The sequence below is a fragment of the Terrapene carolina genome, unplaced genomic scaffold, assembly GCF_002925995.2.
Source record: "Terrapene carolina triunguis isolate 2854851 unplaced genomic scaffold, T_m_triunguis-2.0 Scaffold31, whole genome shotgun sequence".
Lineage (NCBI taxonomy): Eukaryota > Metazoa > Chordata > Testudines > Emydidae > Terrapene > Terrapene triunguis.
This window is the reverse complement of record NW_020664382.1, coordinates 9,883,219-9,910,993: the sequence shown is the minus strand read 5'-3', so window position 1 is coordinate 9,910,993 and position 27,775 is coordinate 9,883,219. Positions and strand designations below refer to the sequence as shown.

The 27,775-nt window shown below is 40.8% G+C and overlaps 1 protein-coding gene across 1 annotated transcript in view; it reads right to left on the bottom strand.

Moving 5' to 3' along the window:
• The window catches only part of LOC112105901 (glutamate receptor ionotropic, kainate 1), a 218,572-nt gene that overhangs the window by 81,867 nt on the left and 108,930 nt on the right, over window positions 1-27,775 (bottom strand). Inside the window, exon 3 of the mRNA XM_029911584.1 lies at window positions 14,858-15,039. Coding sequence (XP_029767444.1) covers window positions 14,858-15,039 — 182 coding nt within the window. The remainder of the gene's footprint in view (window positions 1-14,857; window positions 15,040-27,775) is intronic.

Below are 27,775 nucleotides of genomic sequence, written 5' to 3'. Positions count from 1 at the left end.
AAAGTCAAAGGGTGAAATTGACATTCTAAATAAGAAATAGCCTGAGTTGACCTTGTAGTAGGGGCTTTCAGTGATTAAGGTTATTTCACTGTCTTTTGAAGAGCACAAGATCAACTTGGAACTATAGAATGCAGTTTACATTGACTACAATGAAAACTGCACTTTTCTTAAGAAGGAACATATGTGATTTTTGATTAAAACTAAAGATTTTCATTACCTCTCCTCAAGAAAGAGAACAAAGATTGAAAAAGTTCAGGGAAGGGAAAACTGGCTAGATATTTGGGATGTGGGGGTGGTGTTAAAAGAAGTGTGCTGTTGTTTAGTCTGGAATGGAGATGCCTTGGAGGGAATGTGATTGAGGCATACCAAATGAAGGGGAGAGAATACTGATTTGACATTCCTTATAATGGGAGAAAAAGACACTCAGTGAATGTGTATGGCAGTAAACTTGACAGAAGAAGAAATGATTCTTTAAATAACACATAGTCAACTTGCATTAAATTCTGCAGGAGGTCGCCAAAGCAAATAGTGCAAATAAATAAATAAATACATAAATAAAAAATGGATCTGGAGTAACTTCAAGTGCTAATACAGTCTGAAGCTATGCAAACTGAGACAGTGTTTCAGTGGTAATTAAGCTTTGTTTAAACACAAGCTGATTACCTTTGTGAGTTGAGGAAGGAATTCTTTTTCTGCCCATGTCATTAAATTGGTCTACTGGTTAGGGTGCATTAGAGGGTGATTACCTTTGTCAGATGGAAATAATGGAAAACCACATGAAAAATAAGGGACAACTCTTTATTTTAAGACTCTTTAGGGAAACCATTTCCCTTAACATATCACATGTTTTTTCTCTCAAGTGTACATTTCTACTGCCCCCAGCTCTACAATGCAATCATCATAAACTTCAATTTAATGTTTAAAATGGTACTTATTAGTTTTAATACATTTCAATACATCTTTTTTTAAATCAATTCACAAAACTCTTTACATGTACAAGTGAAATTAATTTTAATTTGAAGCTCAGCCTTAACAGAATCAATATTTAACAGGTTTCTACAATCTGTCCAAGTCTGTTTGCAAAAGGAAAATATTCTTTTCACTGCTGCATTTGAGATACAAAGGCACATAATAAATTCTTCCTAGTATTTCCTTACCTGTGTTTCAAGTGCAAAAACACAGGCCTGGGGTGGAGAACCTTCTGAACATTTAATTTCTTGTTTTAACAGGCAAAGTCTCAAACAAGAAGCCACATCCATGATTTTTATTTCAGGTGTGCAAATCAGTGCAGTCTTAGGACAATATAAAAGGAGAACTTTTTCTTTCTTTCTTTCTTTCGCTTTGTGATTAAGCTTTTGTTAAAAAGCCTAGGTTTCTTCAAGCTGAATTCTACACTGAAAGCAAGGTTTAATGAACAGTGATATTGTTTAGTGTTGTTCTTCAAAGGTTTGATTCAGTATTTCCTTACTTATGTGGCAAATCAATTAAATAAAAGAGCCAAAGGACGTCCCATAAAATATCGGAGGGGTTCTCATCCTAGTGCATTACAGGAATGGGGGTAGGGCTACCCTTCCTTTGAGACTTCAGGAATTGGCTACTACTGCAGCTATGATACCAAACTAGTGCCTCTCCTATCCTGGAGAATTGGCTCATATATAATTAAAATGTTAGTATTGGCCCATGTGTAATGGGATGTTCCACACTCTCAATTCTATTTCTTTTGCATTTATCTCCACATCCACCCACACAGTACAGTAAAAAAAATGGAGTCCTTTTGGCACCTTAGAGACTAACAAATTTATTTAATGTATTTATACCTGCTCCTGTATTTTTTACTTCATGCATCTGATGAAGTGGGCTCTACCCCACGAAAGCTTATGCCCAAATAAATGTGTTAGTCTCTAAGGTGCCACAAGGACTCCTTGTTTTTTTTCTGATACAGACTAACACGGCTTCCACTGAAACCTGTCACAGTACAGTAAAGTGGCTCGAGTGCATTTTATTCTCTGGGATCATGTTGGGAGAACTAATTATGACATGAGAGCTAGTTTCTCATCTACATCAACGTGGTAGCACAGGCTCAAAATAAACATTATTCAGACCTGCTCTCAGCAAGGCTAACATAAGTGTTATAAATAGTATCTTTAGAATATTTATAACAAATGTTTGTATAGCTGTTTGGCATACCAGGGCTAATAACATTCTTTAACATGCCCAAATTCTCTTGTGTAGACAAGGCCTCTATATACCAATTGTCTGCTAGCGCAATTCCTTGGTACAAATAGAAAAGAACCCATACTCTTAAAATTGCTGGTAAATAATAACAATAGGTCAGTGTGCATCCAAGATGGCTGATCCACTTCCAACTGCTAAAAATGAGCCAGAAGTTAAGTATTTCATTTAATCACTTCATTGAATTTATATTTCAGGAGATTTTTTTTTAAATTTCTTATGCTAATTTATTGCTTGTGAAAGGAGGCAAATTGACAGTCCTGGAGATTGATGTCCTTTATAGATCATATTTGTGTATGACAGCAAAAATGCAAACTTTGCCATGACATCCTGCCAATGTGACCCAGTCTGACTCAGTTCTGGGCCTGAGGTAGTTTCCTCTCTATGCCAATTCAGTCCCTGGTGCTATATTCCTTTATAAATCCTCTAATTCATTTGGTCCCCGACAAAAAAGTCCACAATCAATTAATTTTATTAAGTCAATATAAAAGCAAGAACATTTACATTTTCAAAATTTACATATATAAATATTTACATTAAAACAGTTTATTATGTATGGTTTCAATTTAGCCTTGAGAGAGAAAAGCAAACATGAGGCTTTGATGAACACAGCATTCCCATTCCAGTGTCTAAAAGCAGAAGCGTGAGATGCAATCTGCATAAGACACTTAGGTCCATAAGATACTAAGACATTTAGGCCCAGATCCACGAAAGGACTTAGGCATTTAAATGAGAAGTTAGTTCAAAATGTAGGTGCCACTGAGATCCTCAAAACCCCGGCTTGGTTGCCACCTAATTCCGTATACACCTAAAATCCTTTGGTGCCTAAATTTCCTCCCAGGCACCTAAGTTTCTGTCACGGGGCGTGTGCACAATGCCTCACTGTAGGTGCCCAGATACCTGAGCCCCAGCAGGATCCTCAAACCAGGTGAGATAGATGCTGCCCTGTGTCTCTCAACTGTGGGGCCCAATTTGGTAGGCATGCTCTGAGCACTCCTACTGGATTAGGATGCACACCAGGCCGGTGATAGTGCCACCGCCTCCTTTATAACTTTTAGCCCAATAGTAGTCACTAATATGGGAGACCTTGATTCAGTTCCCTTCTCTGCCTGGTCGGGAGAAAGGATTTGAACAGGAGGTCTTCCACCTCTCAGAGTGCTCTAACCGCTGACATACGGGATGCTTTGATGTGGGGCTCCCTCACTCTCTTACTGGAGCTGTTCTGCTTTGTATAAATAAATAGTCATTGGAGCAGGGGGAATGGACCCTGGACCTCCCATCTGAGTGCCCAATCACCAGGCAACAGACTCACTCTCTCTCTGGCACAATTGCTATTTAAGCATTTATACAAAGTGAAACAGCTTGAATCGGAAAGACTGACAGGTACCCACATCTGAATATCCCATTGCTCGGTGGATAGAGCACTCTCCTGAGAGGTGGGAGACGCCTTCACATTCTTTCTTCCCATCAGACAGAAGGGGGAAATAAATCCATGTCTCCCAGATCGGGGGTGAGTGCTCTAACTATTGGGCTAAAACTTATAAGATGAGAGATGGTACCACTGCTGCCGCCTCTGGCATTTCTTGCAAAAAAAAAAATAACTTAGATGCCTAGCTCCAGGAGAGGGCTCATGGCTGGATCTCAAGCAGAAGTAGACACCTCCCTCCAGCCTGCACTTATGCAGCAAATTCCCTGAGAGGGGTGGGGCTTAAAACAGACCTCTGATTGGCATCTGCTATTGGGCAGCTTAAATGGGGGGCCATCTAGCGTACTAGCTTTTGTGGATGCCATTCTTAGGCACATATTTCTCTCCATACAATGTATAGGTAGCCTGGACTCAGGCTTTGTGGATTCCAGTGATTTTTCTAGGCACCTAAAAGTTAGGTAGTATGATGCTGAGCATTACAACACCTAAATCTCTTTGTGAATCCAGACTTTAGAGGCAGAATGGAGAGAACAACCTAGTGAACATATCATCTCCTGGTTCACTGAGTAAGAAAATGCTACACTACACAAACCCTTAAAGTACAGTTCCATTCTGAAAAGTGGATCATCAGATTTTCTCCCTGTGTGTGTTCAGAATGATATTTGTGGATTAGCGTGACAAAAATAAGTTTTTCTTGCTTTTTAGTCCTTTTAGCCCTACAGAATCAAAACAACGAAGATGAGCAAGGTAGAATCTGTTCCTTGTTCATAAACAGTTCTGTTGATGCACAAGTTGTAGTCAGTTACACATGAGCAAACCCGTTGACAGCAAGAGTTTTCCCACAGATGTCACTAAGGGCTTAATTTGGCTTACAGATATTTATTCCTGGTGATTATACACAAGAAGAAAAGAAACAAGTTTGACTTTCAAGATCCCAAGTTGACACTGGAGCTAGAACAAGCATCATTTTACTTGTAAATTGATTCACGTTTGAGTCATTGAGATAGAAGGAACATGGAACTCTAGAATGCCTTGTTAATGAAATCACTTTCCATAGTAGCACTGCACTTCATAGAAATATTAAATCCCATGTAATTTAACTTGAACACCATTGGCAGTATATACAAATACCTACTAACTATAATGATTTCAAAAGTCAGTCTACAATGCTGCCTTGGACAACAAAGAGTAAATAAGTATTGAGATGGAAAAAGTGAGCTCCAGTAGGAATTTTTATCGACCAAAGTCTGCACCCCAATCAAATAAATCCACTGAAGTCAATGGAAAGACTCCCACTGAAGTCAATAGGCTTAGAATCAGGTCTATAATGAAGGATATTAGGTGGACTACGCACAAACAAAGAACTGCAGTCAAGAAATGAAAAAATAAAGCTTAATCAATTTAATGCTTTTTGAATTTAAAAAAAATAATGGCATTGCTTTTCAAAGTGAGAGAGTAAGTATTCATAAATAGCTGAAGTGCGAATTACAGAATGTCAGTTCGCAGTATAACATGCTATACTTTCCTAATAATGAATGTGATTTTACTCTTGTTCTCAGGGGCGGCTCCAGGCACCAGCGCACCAAGCTCGTGCCTGGGGCCGCAAGCCGCAGGGGGTGGCCTGCCGGTTGCCATGAGGGCAGCCGTCTGGCTGCCTTTGGCGGCATGCCTGCGGGAGGTCCGCCGGTCCCGCGGCTTCGGGGGTAATTCGGCGGCGGGTATGCCGAAGGCCTGGGACCGGCGGACCTCCCGCAGGCATGCCGCCGAATCCGCGTGACCACCGGACTGCCCGCAGGTGTGGCACCGAAGGCTGCCTGACTGCCATGCTTGGGGTGGCAAAATACATAGAGCCGCCCCTGCTTGTTCTATTCAGATTTGGGCCCTGTTGCTGCAATGAGCTCTACGCAGTCCGACCCCTCTGCTCACATGGTACTCACTAGGGTCTAAATCTTACGCAGTAATAATCATCAGCCCTTGTAGTCATTAAAAATGATAAAACTTGGCAGTTCTATAGCACCTACATACTATAGTGATGTGTTATATAAAAAAAAACCCACCCTGAAATAGACAGCTAAATAGGATGTTTTTCATCCACAATCTCAAAGCACTTTACAAAGTGAGTAAGCATTATTATCTCCATTTTATGGTTAAATTGGTTCCCAAATGAACTTCCCAATAAAGGAGAGTGCACTATAATTACTTTTTGGTACCCTTTTTCAACAGTTGTATAGTAATCTTCGTTTGCAACTACTACATTTTATTATTAAAGTGCATGTAGTCCTTGTGAATGGAGACAATTTATTTCAGTCTTTATTTTCGGGACATATACAATCCAGCAAGCAGTCACTAAAGTTTTCTTACACCATCGCAGCTACATACTTCCCCTCTGAGCTGGAGGGACCACTTTTGAGGCAAGAGAGCAGTACAACCTTTATGTCAATTCAGTCCTGAATTTCTCCGCAGAGATGGACAACTATTCATAATTATTTCGACTATAAGGTCTTTGGGGCGGGGGACCATCTTTTTGTTCTGTGTTTGTACAAAACCTATCACAATGGGTCCTGGTCCCACTGGGACTCCTACCTGTTACTAATAATATGGTTCCACCCAAAGGCCCCAGTCACATTTGGAGCCCTTTGTACTAGATCCAATATTTACAGATAGGTAGATCTGATCCTTGCCCCAAAGAGAAAGACAGAGCAAGTGACCATACCAAACAAGAGGAAAGACAGAGTTAATGGGAACCATGAGTGTTATTGTGAGGGGTTAATATCTAGACATCTGCCCACAAGAAACTAGACTGAGACTGCTATTTCATGTCCATCTCTGACCAACTATGCAATGAGTGATGAATTTGAACAAATACAGATGAAAGACTCTGCACCCACCTTGCTAATCCCGTGAGTCATCCAGTCCTGTATAAACCTATTCTTTAGGTAAAACCCTTCTTAAGAGAAGGATCACTGGCCAGATATGAGAGATTACGTGTTGAATTTGCCAAGATTATTCTGTTGACCTTTGATGGCAGTACTTAAAATGTTAAATTAGTATGGTCTTCAGCTGGAAAACAGCTTTATGAGCAATAGGTAAATGTATCCATGAGGAATAGATGAGGCTTTTCTGAGTTGTAGTTGCAATTGCCAGTAACATTAAACTGACAGAGTGTTGCAGAATCAAAAGGACAACAAATTAATCCACTAATTTTAATGGATTCCCATTAAGCTACATTCTTATATCCCGGCTACATTTAGTGCACGGTTTCTTTAGACAATGTCAAAGGAGGCTCTTATGAATGCACTGAGGTGCTGCTTAAGACTTTTATAATTGAGTGGGTGCCATAGGTGACCAGTTTTTCCAGAGGTGTTTTTTTTTTTAAACTACAGTACTTTTAATTTCTGTTGCTGGGGACTGGATGGCTTGAGAATTTGTAATGAAATAAAGATCCTTTCACCTCTAAATCACCACCCAGCCCCGATCAGTGGTGAATGAAATTGTTGTTACATATCTGGTGTCTATTTGATAGCGCACCTGAAATTAGTTTGGTCTTCTCTGTGTAGTTCCCAGACGACACATTTGTCCATCCCCAAAATCTCAACCACAACTGGCACTATTCAGTACCCTGTTTTGTAATCTCAGCAAAGTGTCCAATGACTTTGAGGGCCAAATCCAAAGACAATTGAAACCAATGGAAGGATTATCTTTGAATTCAACAGGTTTTGTTTCAGGCCACGAATGTGCATGAAGACTGAACTCTCCTATCATTCATAAAGATAGTCCTTTCAAGTCAGGTTATAGGCCCTCTTGGCCTGATTCATCAGCAGCTTGCACCTTTTGTAGTTATTTAAATCAGTGCAAAGTGAGGGGAAATGGCTACCACATCTGAACTGCAACATTTCACGCCCGCTTTGCACTATTGTAAAATAACTACACAGGGCAATGGCAAATCAACCTTACTGTCAAGTTTTATGGGGAAGCCTGTGCCATTAATCAGCCACTACCTGCTAATCAGGAAGCTTTCATTATGATTAATTTGCTTATTTATTCTAAAAAATCCCCTCTTTCTAGCAGTTTCATATAGTACTTTACTTATTAAAGGACAAAATGAAATGTCAGGAAATTTCAAAAAGTTCTTGTGACATTTCTCTAAAAGAACGCTATAAAAATAAGACTAAGAATGTCCCTACGTTGCTGTGATATGTAAAGCACAGGGATGAAAATGTGGGCCCACTGAAATCACCCAAGTACTTTAAGCAATCCACGTGTAAGTTTGCACTACTGCGAGCGTAGCTCTTGAAATGTGTTGTAAGCCTTGTTAAATTTCAATAGACAAAATATGTTTAGTAACTGGGGTGCAGTGGATCAACACAGTGACTTCTCACCTCTGCACACCACCTCGGGCCTTATTACTGAAAACAAACATGGTGGTTTCATTGTACCACAGCTCCTAACAGACATTTGACCACCTTACCAAAGCACCTTATAATTTAGTACTGTTGGCAACCTCTGCACAAGGGGGGGGGGGGGGGGGGGGGCGAGAGACTTTAACTACCCAGACATTTCTGGAAAAACTAATATGGCAAAACACAAAATTTCCAATGAATTCTTGGAATATATTGGGGACAATTTGTGGTCCAGAAAGTGGAGGAAGTAACAAGGGAGAGAGCCATTTTAGATTTGATTCTGACCACCAGGGAGGAAATGGTAGAGAAATTGAATTTGGAAGGCAATTTGGGTGAAGGTGATCATGATGATTTCATCATTTTAAGGAAAGGAAGGAATGAGAGCAGCAGAATAAGGACAATGGACTTCAAAAAAGCAGACTTTAACAAACTCAGAGAACTGGTATGTAAGGTCCCATGGAAGAAAAATCTAAGGGAAAAAGGAGCTCAGGAGAGCTGGCAGTTTCTCAAGGAGACAATATTTAAGGCACAACTTCAAACTATCCTGATGTGAAGAAAGCATAGGAAGAGGCCAATATGGCTCCATCTGCAGCTCTTTAATGATTTCAAAAAGGAATTCTACAAAAAGGGGAAACGGATAAATTGCTAAGGAGGAGTAGAAAAGAATAGCACAAATGTGGGAACAAAATCAGAAAGGCCAAGGCGCAAAACAAGTTACACCTAACAAGGGAAGGAGAGCTAATAACTGATGGCATCCAGAAGGCTGATGTGTTTAATGCCTATTTTCCTTCAGTCTTCACTAAAAAGTTTAATGGTGACCAGATATATCACACAATTAATATTAAAAGCAAGAGGGAAGGAATGCAAGCCAAAATAAGGAAAGAACAAGTTGAAGAATGTTTAGATCAGTTAGATATATTCAAGTCAGCAGGGCTTGATTAAATTCATGCTAGGGTACTTAAATAACTAGCTGAAGAAATCTCAGAACCACAGTTATCTTTGAGAACTTCTGGAGGATGGATGAGGTCCCCAGAAGACTGGAGAAGGGCAAACAGAGAACCTATCTTTAAAAAAGGGGGAACAAAGAAGACTGGAGACATACAGACCAGTCAGCGGTATGTTTAGTCTTGAGAAAAGAAGACTGAGGGAGGACCTGATAACAGTTTTCAAATATGTTAAGGGCTGTTACAAAAAAGAACCATGATGAACTGTTCTCCATGTTCACTGAAGGTAGGACAAGAAGCAATGGGTTTAATCTGCAGCAAGGGAGATTTAGGTTAGATATTAGAAAGTTATTTTTTTAACTATGAGGGTAATTAAGCTCTGGAACAGGCTTCCAAGGGAGGTTGTGGAATCCCCGTCACTGGAGGTTTTTAAAAACAGGTTGGGCAAATGTCTGCCAGGAATGGTCTAGTTTTCTTTGGTCCTGCGTCAGCATAGGGGGCTGGACATGATGACTTCTCAAGGTCCCTTCCAACTCTACATTTCTATGATAGGGGTATGGTAAGTTAGGAATAAAATACATTGACAGAGCATTATCAATGCTTGCTTACATATTGCTTATTCATTGCCAGTGCTATTATTCAATGTCATGAGCATTAAGTTACTCATTAATCAAATAATTAGATGTATTATCACCACTCTATTTCCCCAGGTTATAAAAATAAGCCTTATTAAATACATCTCACCCACATCCCCTCAATGCTAAATGTTCTTACGATAATATAGAATGAGAGAACCATACTGTGTAAATCCAGAGTACAGTAACTCCACCAACTTAAATCAAGCTATTTTAGATTTACACTGGAGGATTTGAGTAACTTGACTGCAATCCATGGAGTTTACCCTTCTCTGAATATGCACTTAGCTATAATTGAGTGTAGAATTTGGCTCCAAATGTACATACGTTTAGAGATAATGCTATATTCTATAAAATACTTCAATTAGAAAATAACTCTTGTATCCAATTATTCCACTTTGTGCCATCATACACATTGTTAAAACTTTGAACAAATAACTGTCCTCTTACGTAAGTGACCCAAGTGTCACTATAACCCGCTGACCAGTGTGTGGTACATGTTTCCCTGTGTGCTTGATCCACAGAGGATGAATGCTGTACAGCCACCAGTTACAGTGCCTAGCTCTTTAACCCAAGTTGTGGAGGCTAATGCTCTTAGTTCTGGAAGTCCCTGCTTCAGTCTCATGAGTGTCAGCAAAGATGGTAGTTGACACAACATAAAGGATTTTTTCAAATTACGTATGTAAGGCCTCATATCTCAAATTATAATTTAGCCTCTAAGGATCTGCCCAATCTCTCCCTGACTCTGAGTCTGCTGGATGTAGAGCCTCCTCAATGCACCCAGCATGCACAGCCACAGAAGGTGCTCACTTTTCCAGTGGGGTACTATTCACATAGATACAGCCATCTAATGCTGTCTTATATTGCTTCCTAAACCTGCGCCATTCAAATGATATATGGCATTAAGGTACTTGTGAAAGACATGGTGAGATGCACTGAGCATGCTCAGTGTTTTGGCTGATGGCTTAAAATCAGGGATAGGATTTTGCCCAGCTGACTGATCTAATTTAGCTAGAGGAAACATTTTAAAGGAGCCATGTGACCAGAAAAGGAAGTCTTCCTGGTTGACTGTCTCTTTAAGTTCAGTAAGAGAGAAGGGGATCATGGATCTGAACATCTCTTTCCCTTGCTTCCAAGCCCAGATAGTGATCTAGAAGAAAAGAGCCACACTTAATCATGGGAATTCCTCCAATAGGAGTGGGAGTAGCGCCAAAGCTACTTAAGTTGTGCCATTGTGCATGGGCCGAGGGATGTGCTGGCGCTGCTTCCCGCAGCCCCCATTGGCCTGGAGCGGCGAACCGCGGCCAGTGGGAGCCGAACCTGCGGACGCTGCCCCCATCGGCCGAACCTGCGGACGCGGCAAGTAAACAAACCGGGCCGGCCCGCCAGGGGCTTTCCCTGGCAGGCCACGTGCCAAAAGTTGCCGATCCCTGGTGTAGACAATTCCTACAGCAAAAGAAAGGGGTTTTTTTGCCAATGTTGTTGTTCCACCTCTCAGAGAGGCTGTAACTAGGTTAGCAGAAAAATGCTTTCATCGACCTACTTGAGTCTACACTGAGGTTTAGGTCAACCTAATTCTGGTGCTCAGGTCGCAAAATTGTTCACAACCCTGAGGGACATAGCTAGGTCAGTCTAATTTTTAAGTGTATACCAGGTCTTAGACAAGTGGGACCAGGCTTCCACCTACCAACCAGTGACTGGGGGATGAGTACTGAAATGGTAGAGTTTTTAATCTTAAAAATAATTAAAAGGTCTGAGTTCCATTCCCCTTCTCTCCCAACCTCCCTTCCTACTAGAGCCATACTAGGGGTGGGGGTTAAAGTAATGCCTGCAGGCTGTTCTCCCCCCCCCCCCCCCCCCGAGAAGATGTGTGCTAGGATAGTGAGCAGCATTAAGGAGAAGCTGCGGAGCTCATTTTATATGATTTCCCATGCTGCTAAGCACAGAGCAGGATTTTGTCCTTGCACCATGCAACAACCAGGCTTCTGAGTTGGCTGATGGGCTGTGAAGCTGCCATACTATATGTGGCTTACTGGGTCCTGTGCAATCATGAAGTCTGGATAAATTGTGAGCTGGTTAAAGCCCCTAATACTTAGACATACTTTAGCCAAGGAAGGTTCTTTAAAATGGCATATACTACTTATTTTAATGAAATATCTTTTCATATTTATCATAGCAGTTAGAGTGCTTACTACTGTGGCACACAGTTTTAGCTCTTCTATAAGAACTGAATTAGTTATTTTGCTGCTATGACCACCACGTAGCTGAAGTGACTATAGAAAACTTCATAAAACATTTTCTGGGTATCCAAAATCTTATTAAAAATACAAGCACATTCCATAAACAATGTAATAACAAAAAAGTGTGGGAAAAGAGATAATTTAAAATGAGTAGCTACAAAATTAGTCAGAATTTGTCTAGCAGTAAAAGCTACATCATTATGATTAAGTCAAAAGAGTAAATTGCAAATTAATGTTAAAGACTTAACCTTAGCAGGTAAGCAATGACATATAAAAAGAGGCTGTTATACCAAATATATCTAACCTCTTGTATATCTCAGGACACAGAGCTTCCCCAAAATTATTCCTGCTATATTTAACTTTAGAAGAGTTGGCCAGTAAGTAGGGTTGGTCAAAAAATAAAATTCTGAAAAAATTCAAAATGTGTAAGTTGTTTCCATTTCTCTAGGTTCAAAATTAAACCCAATTTTTATATTTTAAACACATTTTCTCAAAATTTGACATTATTTTAGTAAGTGAAAATTTTTATAACCATTTCAATAACACACACACACACACACACACACGTAGGTCTGTATTTTTGCTTTATAAAAACTTTCTTATGTACAAGCTCTTTCATTATATTGGTCAGTGGGTGCAAACATGGGCTTTAAACGTATATTGTAGCATACTGGGGAGGAGGTGAAGGGGCTGAGTGTCTAGTCAAGTAGCTCTTTGTCCACCCAATATTTGGGTCAAAATTCATCCGCTGCATTGCAGTAGCAGAGCCTTGGTTTGTACATAGATGAATTTAATGTTACATGTTATGATGATGATGATGATGATGATGATGTTGTTTTTAAATATTGTTTGAAAGACTGGTGATTCATAATTCATGTGCCCCCTGTAGCTCATTACCCTTTTAACAACACCCTACCTCCACCTCTCCATCATCCATCCACAAATATCCATGCCTCTTCCAGTATGAGCTACCAAGTCTCAACTGTCTTATTGTAAGGATAATAAAAAGCTAACGAATTGTAGATATTGGGATTACTTCCATAGCGAGTTAAGTGATTTTTGGCTTTGGTTTCTGCTCTTATGGGAAATCCTATATGCCTTAAATGAGATTTATATATTTCCTATCAAATTCTATGGCACGGTTTAAACGTCTCTAGAGGGAAGATATTGTTCTCCATTAAGTTTTATAGGTTTTCAGAATAATTTCTGTAGAACTTGTTTAATTTATTCATTTCATCCCTATAAAGTTATATAGGACTTTCCAATAAGGCTACTGAGAATATCAAATGCCATGCTTTAGGTACAGATCTACCCTGCAGCATGAGTTAACAACCTGGATATAGATCCCCATCTCTGCTTCAACTGCCTTTTGATGGAAGTCTCAATGTCTTGCTGCTGCTTCTTTCATCTGCATTTCATAACAAGACTGTCTCATAACCACCATTCATTCTCTCTTCTTCTACAAAAGCTTCAAAATCCACTTCTTATTTTGTCATCACAGCCAAAACTTTGGTTCACACCATGGTTATCTCTCCTTTGACTACAGTAGCCACATCCTCTCTGACCTCTGATCGTTTCCCTCTCCAATCCATTCAACACGCTGTGCTGCTTCCTTCCTCACAGCTCTGACCCAAGGCAGAGCCCTACTCAGTTCCCTGTTTCTTTCCACAGTCCACTTCATGCTGTTTGCCTTCACTTTCAATTCTTTGCAGAGCATCTTTCCTATCACTTGTCTCCTCCCTGCACTCTATGCCACTTTAGCCCACTGTAGTGCACCCTTTGGCTCCTCTTGTTTTTTTGACTCAGTGGTTATTTTTTCATAAACAATTTACTATGCTTGAAGTACTCCCCACCTCCACCAGTGAGCCAGGTAACCTTAGTCACTTCCTTCATGTCCCTTGGGACGGACTTCATTTGCTTAGCCTTCCACTGCAAAGCTCATTCCTTTGCCATGTGTTCCTGCTCTTCAGAACTACCAACCTATGTGCCAAAAAATAAATCAAATTGCATCACTTCCTGGGGCTCCCCTTCGGGTTCTCAGCTTCATTATGTCTGATGTAAGCCCCCAACCTGTAAGCCAATGTACATGGCCTGTGTGGTGCCTCACTGAAGTCACAGTGTGTCTGCATGGGCACAGGGGTCTGCCCGAGCTGATCAGTTTGCAGGACTGGGGTCTTAGGCCCCAATCCCACAAAGATTTACACACCTACTTAACTTTATGCACTGAGTAGTCCCTGTGAAGTAAACTCACTACATAAATTTAAGCAGGTGCATATATCTTTGAAGCAATGGGGCTTTAGATTGCAATCTCCTTGGGACAGGAATCTTTAGTGTTTATTCCTGTTTGTATCTGTGGTGCTGTAGAAATACATAGTACATAACAATAAATTAAAAAAAATTCTATGGTGCCATTTTCTTTGCCTCTTTTCTCCAGCTCAGAGCTGAAATTTGGCAAGTTGCAGCCAATGGGCCAAATTCTACCCCCTTACAGTGGTGTGAATCCAGAGTTGTTATGTTGTCTTCAGTGGAATTACTGCAGACTCACTGTGGTGTAACTCAGTTTAATTTGACCCAATAGGTTTTATGGAGAGAACGACTTGATTTGAGCAAGTCAATGTGCATTTGGAAAATGATCCTTACATTTAGACATAAGGTTAAAAAAATTGAAACAGGACATATTAAAAATAATGAAACATTCCTTTCACGCCAGCAGAATCCAAAGTTGTAACTACAATTGCAAATCATCTTCATGGGTGCAACCCAAATTCTCATTAGAAACATAGCACTGCACACCTCCGAAGTGCTGTAAAACTCAACTGAGCTCATAAGAGTTGCTCTGTATCAACTGTCTCTGATAACAGATCTACAGCTTAATCCACATGAATGCAGTTTTATTGTTTCCCAGCAAATGAAAACCAAATGGCATTATATCTTTGAGAATGAGAAATGAGCATTATTGGTGGGTTTTTTTCCCTCTTACCTGTTTAAGGATTTCTGCTGCTGTTTCATGTGAGCAATCAAATATCACATAGAACTCCTTGCCTTTCTTCATCTCCTTGAGTAAAGGCCTGGCATCTTTATTCCCAGAGGGCAACTGACGGATTTTGATTTTAATGTTATATCTAGAAGGGGCTTTGATGAGCTCTTGCAGGCGAATGAGACCTAGAAAATGACAACCAATCATACAGTTGACTGTTCTGTGAAATGAGTATTTATTGCCACTTACTCAATCTCTTATCATTCGCAATATATTTCAAGCTGCCACCTATCTAAAGGTTAAGCTATTAACTTCTCATTTGTCATCTTTCTTGCTGGTGTAGTTTATGCAGCTGTTTTACCTTTGTGGGCATATTTACTTTGGAAAAATAAACACTACAAATAGGTTTGAATTTTTCTAAGATGTAATTCTTTCTCCCCAGCCTCTAATCATAAACATCAATGTTAAACAAAGCAAACCTGGAATTGTGTAAACCTCTTGTAAATGTTCCTTTATAACTTCAAAAGTGAGCAAATAATAAAGCAAATTCCGGCAATAAGCATATCCGCCATAGTTCACTTACAATCCAGTAGATTAGGATGAGTGGCACTTACCAATATTTATTTATTATTTATAGGCATTTCAGTGGTGCTTGTCACTCTAGTGCCAGAGTACCTTGCAATACCTTTGAAGTAGGGAATTATCGTTCATTATATTTTTTGTAGAAAGTGAGGCATAGTGAAGTTAAGTGTCTTGTATAATAAGATCACACAGGAAGAGTGATGCAGTGAGTATCTCCTGACACCCAGTTCTGTGCCTTAACCACAAGACCATCCTGCTTCTCATGCTATTAGACATGCCTAGCTTGATTTCCAGGGGCTTAAAAACTCAGATCTTTTGATTTAGGACCAGACCTTCAGTTGGGTGTAAATCTGTACAGTTTAAGTGAAGCCAGCAGGGCTACGCTGATTCACCACAGTTGAGGATCTGGCCCCAACTAGCTTCCCACACTGGCCCTGCAAAAGCTGAATTGGGCCAGGTTGGCTCAATGAGTTAATTAGTCTGCAAACAAGGGAGCTTTAGGCTGGAGGCAGCTAATTAGAGAGAGGGTCACCTGTGCAGGAACAGGTAAAGCCAGATAGCAGGCTATAGGTGGGGTCTGCTGCTGAGAAAGGGCAGTCATGCCCTGGGAAGAGGGTTCTTGGAGCTGGTACAGCCAGAAAGAGAAGGGGAGCCAGTGTAGCAAGAAGCAGTCCAGGGAAGGAGCAGTGAGGGTAGAGAGAGGAAGCCCAGAACTGCTGAGCTGAGGGACGCTGGACTGGAATCTGGAGAAGAGGGCGGGTCTGGGGTCCCCTACCAGTCACCAAGGGCGTGGCTTAGAGCTGAGGCAATGAATGGGAAGACTGTCTAGGCTTGTACCCCAGAAGGGGGAACGCTGAGGGCTGATCTACACTACTGCAGTAAATTGATCTAAGTTATGCTACTTCAGTTATGTGAATAACGTAACTAGGGTTGCCAATTTTTTAATTGCACAAAACTGAACACCCTTGCCCCCTCCCCTTCCCTGAGGTCCCTCCCTCCTGCCCCGCCTCTTCTCTGAGGCTCTGCCCTGCTCACTCCACCCCCCCTCCCTCTGTTGCTCGCTCTGCCCCACCCTCACTCACTCATTTTCACCAGGCTGTGGCTGGGGTAGGCTGTTGGGGTGTGGGAGGGGGTGAGGGCTTCGGCTGGGGGTGAAGACTCTCGGTGGGCCTGGAATGAGGGGCTTGGGGTCCAGCAGGGACACCAGGCTGGGGTCAAGGTGTTCGGAATGCAGGAGGGGCTCAGGGCTGGGGGTTGGGGCATGGGAGAGGGTTTGGGGTGTGGGCTCTGGAAGGGAGTTTGGGTGTGGGAGAGGGCTCAAGGCTGGGGCAGGGGGTTGGGGCACAGGAGGGGGGTGCAGGGTGCGGGCTCTGGGCGAGAGTTTGGGAGGGGGCTCAGGGGCGGGGGTGTGGGCTGCGAGCTGCGCTTACCTCGGGTGGCCCTGCAAGCGGCGGCATGTTCCTCCAGCTCCTAGGGAGAAGCGCAGCCAGGCGGCTCTGCACGCTGCCTCTGTCCGCAGGCACCGCCCCCACAGCTCCCATTGGCTGGGCACTTGGGGCAGGGGTAGCGCTTGGAGCCCCCGCAGCTACCCCTTTGCCTAGGAGCTGAGGGAGATGCCACTGCTTCTGGGGAGCTGCGCGGAGCCATGTAGGGAGCCTGCCAGTCCTGCGCCAACCAGACTTTTAATGGCCCAGTCAGTGGTGCTGATCGGAGCCGCCAGGGTACCTTTTTGACAAGGTGTTCCAGTTGAAAAACGGACACCTGGCAACCCTAAATGTAACTGAAGCTGACATAGCTAGATCCACTTACCGCGGGGTTTACACTGCACTGTGTTGATGGGAGACCCTCTCCTGCCGACTTCCCTTACGCTTTTCGGGGAGGCGGTGTACACAAATCAATGGGAGAGCGCTCTCCCATTGACATTGCGTGTCTTCATCAGACCCACTAAATCAACACTGCTGCATCAATTGGAGCAGTGCCAATTTAGCCGGCAGTGTAGACATGCCCTGAGTGACCTAGCTGGAGGGCTGAGTCACAAAGGAGACACAGAGGGCCTGGGAGTGACCGTGGAACTGCAGATCAGAAGGAGAGACAGCATAATGGTGTGCAAACCATGGCAGGGGCTATCTACCTCAGGAGCTAATCCTCAGAGTGACCAGGAGAAGGCACCAGACCAGTGGTGAGTGGTGCACCTAGGATTGCCACCTTTCCAATTGTGGGTAACCAGACCCCAGAGGCCCCACACCTGAGGTTCTGTCTCAGCTTTGCCTCTTCCCTCTTCACCCACCACTAGATAAAATAATCCCAGACATCAGGGCTTGTCAAATGACACCGAGACACACAAGCTGAAACCTGGGTTGTCTGGGTGAAAACGGGTTGGGTGGCAACCCTAAGTCTCGGTGACAGAATAAACAGAATAAAAGCAAGAGATACCTACTAAGAAAAGCTAACAAATAGTAATTATGAAAATGAACCCCGCAGTAGGCCAGTGTGAGGTGGCACATTTAATTTACTTTGTGTTTGAACCTACTTGGTTCAATCCTCTAGTATAACGCTATACTAATACAAGGCAAACTATAAGATAAAGCATCACTTTGTCCTCTGATGTTAACTTATGATTGCTACATTGCATGGTGTTGGCTTTCACTCAAGAACTCACACTTACATTGGAACAAATGCCTTTTTCCCTGCTGTACTGGTTCTGTGCCTTTCAGGGTTTTTTTTTAAGCATCAACAGTCAATATAACCATTATGAGTATTCAAATGGAAATCATCGTACACACGGTCAGAGACCACAGGCTGGCTTCCAGCCAGGCTTCTAGATTCATTATTATAAGAATGGAGCACAGGCTTCTGACACTGACTAACAAGCAGGGGAGTTTATGTAATTTGGCTGTAAACTTGTAGTTTGTCTCAAGCGTTCAAGTATTTTGTGGCAAACTGATGCTTCAGCCACTGGGACCAAAATGATTTTAACAAAGAAAAATTGAGATTCATAAAAAATCATTTCTGGTGCATCGACAGCTTCGTACCGACAATAATACCTGAGCTCAAACATTATTGCTTTGTTTAAATGTGTTCTGTAGCAACAGGAATTATACTACAGTTGTAGGTGAACTGTAGGAGCAAGAATGGGATTTGCTGGAGAAAATGACTCCATATTGCAGGGATGGAGGAAAACAGCCCAGCTCCCTCAGAATGTATGGTGGAAAATGTAGGCTCCCACTGATGTCTGTGGTCTTTCTAATGTAAAAGCAGAGTAAAAATGTATTTCATCCCTGACCTCCCCCACCCAGGTTTCTAGGAGCGGTAGCTAAGTATTCTGGGCCAAATGAAAGGGCAAGGTGCAGCTGCAGGGGAACAAAGAAATTGAAGAAGCACTTATGTCTGAAAGCAGCTACTATTTTAAGAACAGCCAAAACTCCACAAACAGTGACTGGAAGTAATCAATAGCAAAGAGAAATATCTTTAGAAAGAAAAGTGTGTGAGAGAAGTTACACTTTCTCCCCCCACCTCAAAACCTAGAATATCATCAAATTGTGATGGTATTCAATTCTCAGCTTCAAAAATTGAAGTGTATTAGCTGGGCAAATGCAGCACTTAGAATTTCAGTCTCTGTCTCTTGTGTGGTAATATCTCAAAAGCTCAATCTGCATTTGGAAAATGTTAACAAATTAGCAATCAGAGCTGGTGGTGTTGGTGAAATGGAGCCAGGGTCTGTGGTTCTATACCATATAAGAAATGATGGGTAAGGTGGGAGTAGGTGATGAATAGTGAAGGGAAAAAAAGTGAAATGTGGTATACGCCTGATGTGGAGTCAATGGAAGGATGCAAAGAGGGGTAATATCATAGTCAAAGCAATGATCCAGAAAAATGATTTTTGCAGCAACATTTTGAATGGATTTAGGTAGGAAAGATGGTGCTTGATAATACCAGACAAGAAGAGGATGCAGTAGTCAAGATGTGAAATAATGAGGACCCAGAGGAGAATTTTAGCTATGTGGATTAAGAAAGGCCATATCTTAAAGATATTGTGTGTAATTCCAAGGGATGGAAATTATATCCTGAACAGTTGCATTCTTAATTTCTTTCATGGATTCATATACTCATTTATCAGAACATTTGAGTAGTATTTTTTACCCCATGGCTATTTGAAATATAGTAGAACCTTTGCTGAAAACGGGAGGAATTAACACACAATAGGGTATTAATTCAAAAGTCAGTACAAATACTTCAGGAGTATTGAGGAAGGAGGCTCTGTATCTTGCACCTAAAATTCACTGAGAAGTTTGATAGAAGTTGAGTGTTGAACTCTGGAATTTGGCATTCAATTCATAGGATGATGTTTGTATGTGTCTATTTGACTAAAAGGACTAACTGATTTTTTTTTAATTAAAATTGTATTAGAATGTGAAAGTAGCAGGTGCTATGCTGTAGTTACTGCTGAAGAGACACTGTTTTTATAAACCCTTGGAGTGCATAATTTTCTGAATAAATCACCTCTTGGTTGAAATTTCACACACTCGTTCTTTGACCACCTGGTTTATGGTTGTTTGAACACAGGAAAATTATTTAATTAGATTTAAACAGTAGAAAAGAGGAGATAAAACTCATATAAAAAGCTTTAGGCTCCCTGACAATTAATTACTCTTAGAGCAATATAACAATGATCCCCCCAGGAGAATTAGAAAATCATAGCTGGAGAAGGCAAACTCAACCCACCAGCAGCATATAAATTAGTAAATGGTAGCAATTTGATTGTATGTATCATGGTGTGGGTCTTCTTTCATTTACCTCCACCTCCAAAAAAATTGAGTTATTTGACCTCAACCTTTTTCTAAATCAGATTTGTTTAAAAATTTCAAACATACCATAGCCTTATTCTTTATTGAGGAAATATGCGCTGATATTTTTGAAAAGAAGAAATCTTTAGAAATAACAAAATTTTCTTTTATAAATATGTGGGTGCTAATAAGGCAAATGCATGTTACAGTAGGGGTCTACTATTGACCACCAAATCAATAGGAGGAGTAGGTGAATGTGAGGTATTTCTAGAACAAATAACAGAAATATCCAGAACAAAAGAGCTGGTAGTAATGGGGGACTTTAACTACCTAGAGATGAAGTACCCAGGCATCTGTTTGAAAAGTAATTTGGCAAAACACAAAGTGTCTAAGTTCTTGGATGGTATGGGGGATAGCTTCTTGTTTCAGAAGGTGGAGGAAGTAACTGGGGGAGAGCCATTTTAGACTTGATTCTGACTAACGGGGAGGAATTGGTTGCAAATCTGAAGACTGAAGGCAATTTGGGTGAAAGTGATCATGAAATGATAAAGGAAGGAGTGTGATCAACAGAGTGAAGGTAGTGGACTTCAAAAAAGCAGATTTTCAAAACTGTATAGAACTGATAGGTAAGATCCCATGGAAAGAAAATCTAGGGCAGTGCTTTTCAAAGCCGGTCCGCCGTTTGTTCAGGGAAAGCCCCTGGCGGTCCGGGCTGGTTTGTTTACCTGCCGTGTCCGCAGGTTCGGCCAATCGCGGCTCCCACTGGCCGCGGTTTGCTGTCCCAGGCCAATTATAAGGGACATAAAAAGCATTATGAAGAGGTTCTTTAAATATATTAGGAACAAAAGAAAGATGAAGAAAAGTGCAGATCTACTACTTAGCAGGGAAGGAGAGCTGATAACAGATGACATCAAAAATACTGAGCTGTTTAAATCCTATTTTCCTTCCTTCTTTACTAAAAAGATTAATAGTGACCAGATAATAAGGGGGGAAGGAATGCAAGCCGGAATAGGGAAAGAACAGATTAAAAATATTTAGATAAACTGAGATATATTCAAGTCAGCATGGCCTGATAAAATTCATCTTAAGGTACTTTAGGAACTAGCTGAAGCAATCTCGGAACTATTATCTTTGGGGAACTCCTAAAGGATGGATGAGGTCCCAAAGGACAGGTGAAGGGCAAACATAGAAACTTTCTTGAAAAAAGAGGACCCGGGGAATTATAGATCAGTCAGCCTAATTTCAATACCTGGAAAGACACTGGAAACAATATTATTAAACAATCACTTTGTAAGTATCTGGAGGATAATAGGGTTATAAAGAATAGCCAACATGGATTTCTCAAGAACAAATCATTCCAGACTGACTTAATTTCCTCAGGGTCACTGGCCTACTGGATGGGGGGAAGCTGTAGATATATCTTGAATTTAGAAAGGCTTTTGACACAATCCTACATGACATTCTCATAAGCAAACTAAGGAAATGCAAGTCTAGATGAAATGACTATGAGGTAGGTACATAACTGGTTGAAAGACCATACTCAAAGAGTAGTTATAAATGGTTTGCTGTCAAACTGGGAGGGCATATCTAGTGGGGTCCCAGAGAGGTTTGTCCTGGGTCCAGTACTATTAAATATTTTCATTAATAACTCAGAAAATGGAGTGGAGAGTATGACTATAAAATTTGCAAATTACACCAAGCTCAGAGGGATTACTAGTGCTCTCGAGGACAGGATTAGAATTCAAAATGACCTTGAGAAATTAGAGAACTGGTGTGAATTCAATAAGATGAAATTCAATAAAAAACTACAAAGTAATATACTTAAGGAGGAAAAAATCAATTGCACAACTATAAAATGGGCTAAAACTTGCTAGGCAGTCATATTTCAGAAAAGGATCTAGGATTTAAAATGGATCACAAATATGAGACAACAATATGATTCAGTTGCTAAAAAGTCTAGTTCTGGGTGCCACACTTTAAGAATGAGATGGACAAATTGAAGAGTCCACAGGACAAGGACAAAAAACATAAAAGGTTTAGAAAACCTGACCTGTGAGGAAAGGTTAAAAAAACTGGACATCTTTACTTTTGAGGAAAAGAAGGCAGAGACACCTCATAACAGTCTCCAGATATGTTAAGGGCTGCTCTAAAGAGAACTGTGATCGATTGTTCTCCATGTCCACTGAAGGTAAGACAAGAAGCAATGGGCTCAATCTGCAGCAAGGGATAATTAAGCCCTGGACTAGGCTTCCAAGGAGGTTGTGGAATTCTGTCATTGGAGATTTTTAATAGGTATTGTACCCAACAGGAGGTAATTCTGTTCTGGACCTTATGACAGATAAAGATGAATTCATCACTAGACTGGAAGTTGATAGTTGCCTTGTGGCCTGATTATATTCAGTAAGGGTGAACAAAGGACAGTCTCGACCACTCATATATATATATATATGCTTCAAAAAGGCTAATTTCTCAAAGGTGAGGAAAATTACACAAAATTGATTGGGAGCATAAATTTAGACAGAAAAATGTGAATGAATATTGGGAGCTCTTTAAGAAGGTTTTACATGACCAAAGAGCCCAGTTTCTCAATCAAGAAAGAGGACAACTTTGACTAAAAGCTCATTGTGTTTCACTGGCAAAGTGAAGCCAGAAATTAGAACTAAAAAAGCAATATATAACAAATGGGAAATCAGAAAATAGATAGCAATCACTAAATTAGGAGTTATGACATGCAGAAAGTTGATAAATAAAGCTAAGGATGTCAGGGGAAAGTCTGTGACTGGCAGGATTAAGGACAATAAGAAGTTTTAAAATTTATATTAGGAAAAAAGAAATCCTAGAAGTGTATAGGCGCATTATTAGATGGAGATGGTAAAATTGTTGATGATGATGTAGAAGAAGCAAAGTTTTCAATAAATACTTTTGTTCTATACTTGGAAAGAAGCAGAATGGTCTACTCATATCACATTATGAAGATGAAGTACTTTCCAATCTATTAGTGATCACCATTTTTAAATCAGCAGGCCCAGATACCTTACATCCCAGAGCTCTAAAAGAGTTGGCTGAGGCAATCTCTGGCTTGCTGGTGTTAATTTTGAATAAATCTTGGGAAAGTGAGTGAATTCCAGAGTAGCCCTAATGTTGTGCCTGTATTCAAATTGGGCAAGCGGGATGACCCAGGTAACTATAGGCTGGTTAGCCCGGCATCAGTTCCAAGCAAAATAATGAAAAGGCTGGTATGGGATTCAATTGATAAAGAATTAAAGGATGGGAATATATTTAATGCCAGTAAACTTGGTTTTATGGAAAATAGGTCTTGTCAAACAGACCAGATTTCATTCTTTGAGGCAATTACGAGATTGGTTGATAAAGATAACTGCAGATATAATATACTTAGACTTTTGTGAAGTGTTTGACTTAGTATCGCATGACTGATTAAGAAATTAGCACTGTACAATATGAATAGAGCATTTGCTGAATGGATAAAGAACTGGCTAACTGACATTTCAAAAAGTAGTTGTGGTTGAGAAATCATCAACAAATGGTGATGTTTCTAGTGGGGTTCTGCAGGGATCGGTACTAGGTCCAATCCAGAAGTAAATATAAAATCGCTGCTGATGTAATTTGTGAATTATACTAAGACTGGCAGAATGATAAATAATGATGAAGGTGGGGCAGTCATACAGAGCAATCTGGATTACTTGGTAACCGGGGCCTAAACAAACAAATGCAAACAGAAATTATCTACTTTGATCTATTTACTGAACTAATATCGTTAAGGTCCAGTTTTATCTAAAACACGTCATGATTGGTGCTTCAGACTAGGAGCCAGTTCCTCAGCTGGTGTAAAATAGCATAGCTCCATGGAAGAATATTTGAAGAGTTCTGACAAATAAGTAATTGGAGAGACCGTGTAGTAGAGCAATGGATTGGGAGTCAGGAGACCTGGATTCTATTTCCAGGTCAGCCATTAAGCCGCATTAACAACAAGGAGTCCGGTGGCACCTTAAAGACTAACAGATTTATTTGGGCATAAGCTTTCGTGGATAAAAACCTCACTTCTTCAGATGCATGGAGTGAAAATTACAGATGCAGGAATTATATAATGACACATGAAGAGAAGGGAGTTCACAAGTGGAGAACCAGTGTTGACAGGGCCAATTCGATCAGGGTGGATGTAGTCCACTCCCAATAATAGATGAAGAGGTGTCAATTCCAGGAGAGGCAAAGCTGCTTTTGTAATGAGCCAGCCACTCCCAGTCCCTATTCAAGCCCAAATTAATGGTGTTAAATTTGCAAATGAATTTTAATTCTGCTGTTTCTCTGTGAAGTCTGTTTCTGAAGTTTTTTTGTTCAAGAATAGTTACTTTTAAATCTGTTATAGAATGTCCAGGGAGATTGAAGTGTTCACCTACTGGCTTTTGTATGTTACCATTCCTGATGTCCGATTTGTGTCCATTTATTCTTTTACGTAGGGACTGTCCGGTTTGGCCAATGTACATGGCAGAGGGGCATTGCTGGCACATGATGGCATATATAACATTAGTAGACATGCAGGTGACTGAGCCCTTGATGGTGTGGCTGATGTGGTTGGGTCCTCTGATGGTGCCTGCTTCTGTAATTTTCACTCCATGCATCTGAAGAAGTGAGTTTTTTTACCCACGAAAGCTTATGCCCAAATAAATCTGTTAGGCTTCAAGGTGCCACTGGACTCCTTGTTGTTTTTGTGGATACAGATTAACACGGCTACCTCCTGACACTATTAAGTCGCATTGTGTTGCTGGGCAAATTACTTAAGCACTGTGTGTCTTTGTTCCCTCTCCAACCGTTTGTCTGTCTTGTCCATTTGAAAGAATATAAGCTCTTCAGAGCAGGGACTTACTGTGTGTTTGAACAGTATCTAGCACAATACTAGGTGCAACTGTAATATAAGTAAGACTAAAAGTGCTCTTAATGTACACTTAATTTCTAAGAAAAAATGAGGTTTGCTGTTTTCCTGCAGCTTTAGTAAGTTTTTCTTTTTATAGTGTAGTAATTTTAAAAAAAAACCGAGCCAAGCTGTATTATTCCCACTCAGAATCCAAATGTGGCGTCTTTTATTGATCATACTTGACTTGTTTGCTCTGCCGACTCCCATTTAATGGCATGATTGATTATTCATTTACATTGTAAATATCTCTGCAGATGAAATCTCTGTAACATTAATCATCTCTGGAACATAAGTAAGCAACACTTAAATGTTTTTAATGCTAATTGGATAATATATTGCTAGATTGAAACATAAATTTACATTTATATATCCATAAATATATTTTGACATCTTGTCCTATGAATCCAACAAAATGCTGCTGAGCTACAATAACCTTACTGGGAATGAAAATGACCACTACAGTAAACCCAGTCTGTTTTCCCCTCTTTGTGCACTCTCGCCCACGTGATAAATTCTGTAAGAATACTCATGTTGAGATCGGCAATGTGATCTGAAATAAGAATTTTGTCCTTTGTATTGCCACTGATAGTACAGAAATCAAGATAAAAGTATGGTTCTTAAAACTCCAGATGTGGTTAGCAAGGATTCTGTGTTCATGACATACATTTTATAATAGAAGTTATCAGTTTTGAGCATCCCATTTAAAGGCTTTGTGGTCGATGGTAAGATACTTGGATTGTACAGAATGAGGGTAGATAATCAAGTATCAAAGGATCTATTTAGACACCACTTGAATGCCTGTTTAGAGGTGTGAAAGCCCCACTATCTTTCTATGGGAACTCAATAGCCAATAGGAAAAGAAAAAAATTAAGTCATATATAGTCAGCAGTGCAATACCACATTTGGGAGGGGAGGATTATGACGGATGAATGATGAGAGTTTCAAAATTGCTTAGTGTTAGGCTATGTCTCCACTGCAAAAGAGATGGGATTTTTTAAAACTGTGGGATAACTAATGTACACTTAGTATTCCACTGTAACAATCCTAGTGGAAACAAGGCAGTGTGGTTTTACTGAGAGGTAAACTAGGTGAAGTCAATGCTATACACCAACCTATGGCTGATCTCACCTATGGTAGTTTACCTCACAATAAAAATACAGTGCCCTGTCTCCACTCGGATTTTAGAGTGATAGCCAACGCTGGTTAGCTATCCTGCTATAAAAGCAATAATTTCTGGCAGTGAAGACGAAGCCTTAGCATAACTGTGCCATTGATGTTGGAGTTAGGCTAACATGGAGCACTTTTTTAAAATCCCACCCTAAAGTTGTAAGCTTAATACCTTGACCCCTGGGGTGGCAGGGACTGTGTTGCTAAAGTCTCCACCCTCCTCCTGCTGTGTTATAAGAAGCAGTTCACATGAATTCCAGAGAGACAGGGATGTATCCAGGGTTCCTGGGTGCTGGTAGTGGACTCAGCCCTGAAGCATTTTCTTAGCCAAAGCTCTTAACTAATGTAACTTAGAGGTTTTTGACTGAATAAAGACTTTAAAATGGGATTACTTTCAACTGGCTGTTGGAAGCTGAGGCGATGCAACTTCAGCCTTGATATTTTTTGGTTTGTTTGTTTTTTTGCTTACATTGAGAAGAGAGTGTATATGAGTGTGTGCTGCATTTGTCTAAAATGCAAGTGTGATTTAGTCAGCTCAGTTCCCCTGGCCTCTGCATTGTTTTTGGAAGCATGGTAAAGAATCGCCTTTGTGATTTATGGGTGTTGCCCTTAAATGTCATTTCATCTGAGTCTCTGGGGTGCCCTATGAAAAAAATGTGTCTGTATCCCTTTTTGCTTGGAGTTCCTATGTTTTGCGATCTGACAGTTTGCAAATTTCTATAAGCTGTAAATGGAATGTTGCATATACACTTTTCCTGCAACAGGTAGGTTGCAGACCCTGAACTTGAAGCCTGTGTCTGCACTGTAGTTGAGACTATGCCTGCTCAGAGGCAGATTAGGGGTTTGTGGGGCCCTGGGCCAGTGCAAGTGGGGGCCCCTCCCTACCCTTTCCGCCTGCAGTCCCCTCCGCCCCCACCCCTGATGCTCCTGCTGGGGAAATGGGGTCAGGGTGGAGTGGGTGGGTACACAGGGGTGCCCATTTTTCCGGGGCCCTCCCAATTGGTTTTAGATTTTGCCAACCTGGTGGCTAACATATGCCACAGTGGTCTGAATGGGTTGATAATCAGTGTCAATTGCAAATCCAGTCTCTTTCAAATATTCAAAAATTCCTAAATAGTATCCAGGGAAAATTCCTAGTCTTCCACCACCTTTGGAAACATTTCACCATGTTCCCAGGAAGGCAAAAGTTTCCCCAAATCTCTTGCTTCACTGAACAAAAGGATACATGCTAGTGATACTGATCTTATATGGTATCCCAGTGCAGGGCCGCCAAGAAGATTCAGGGGGCCTGGGGCAAAGCAATTTCGGGGGCCCCTTCCATAAAAAAAAATTGCAATACTATAGTAACATGTATTTGGAAATGTAAAAAATAACCAGTGAAATACATTCAAAAATTAATTTGTACTAATTTGAAAATACACGAAATACATTATTTAAAAACATTAAATGCTTTAATGG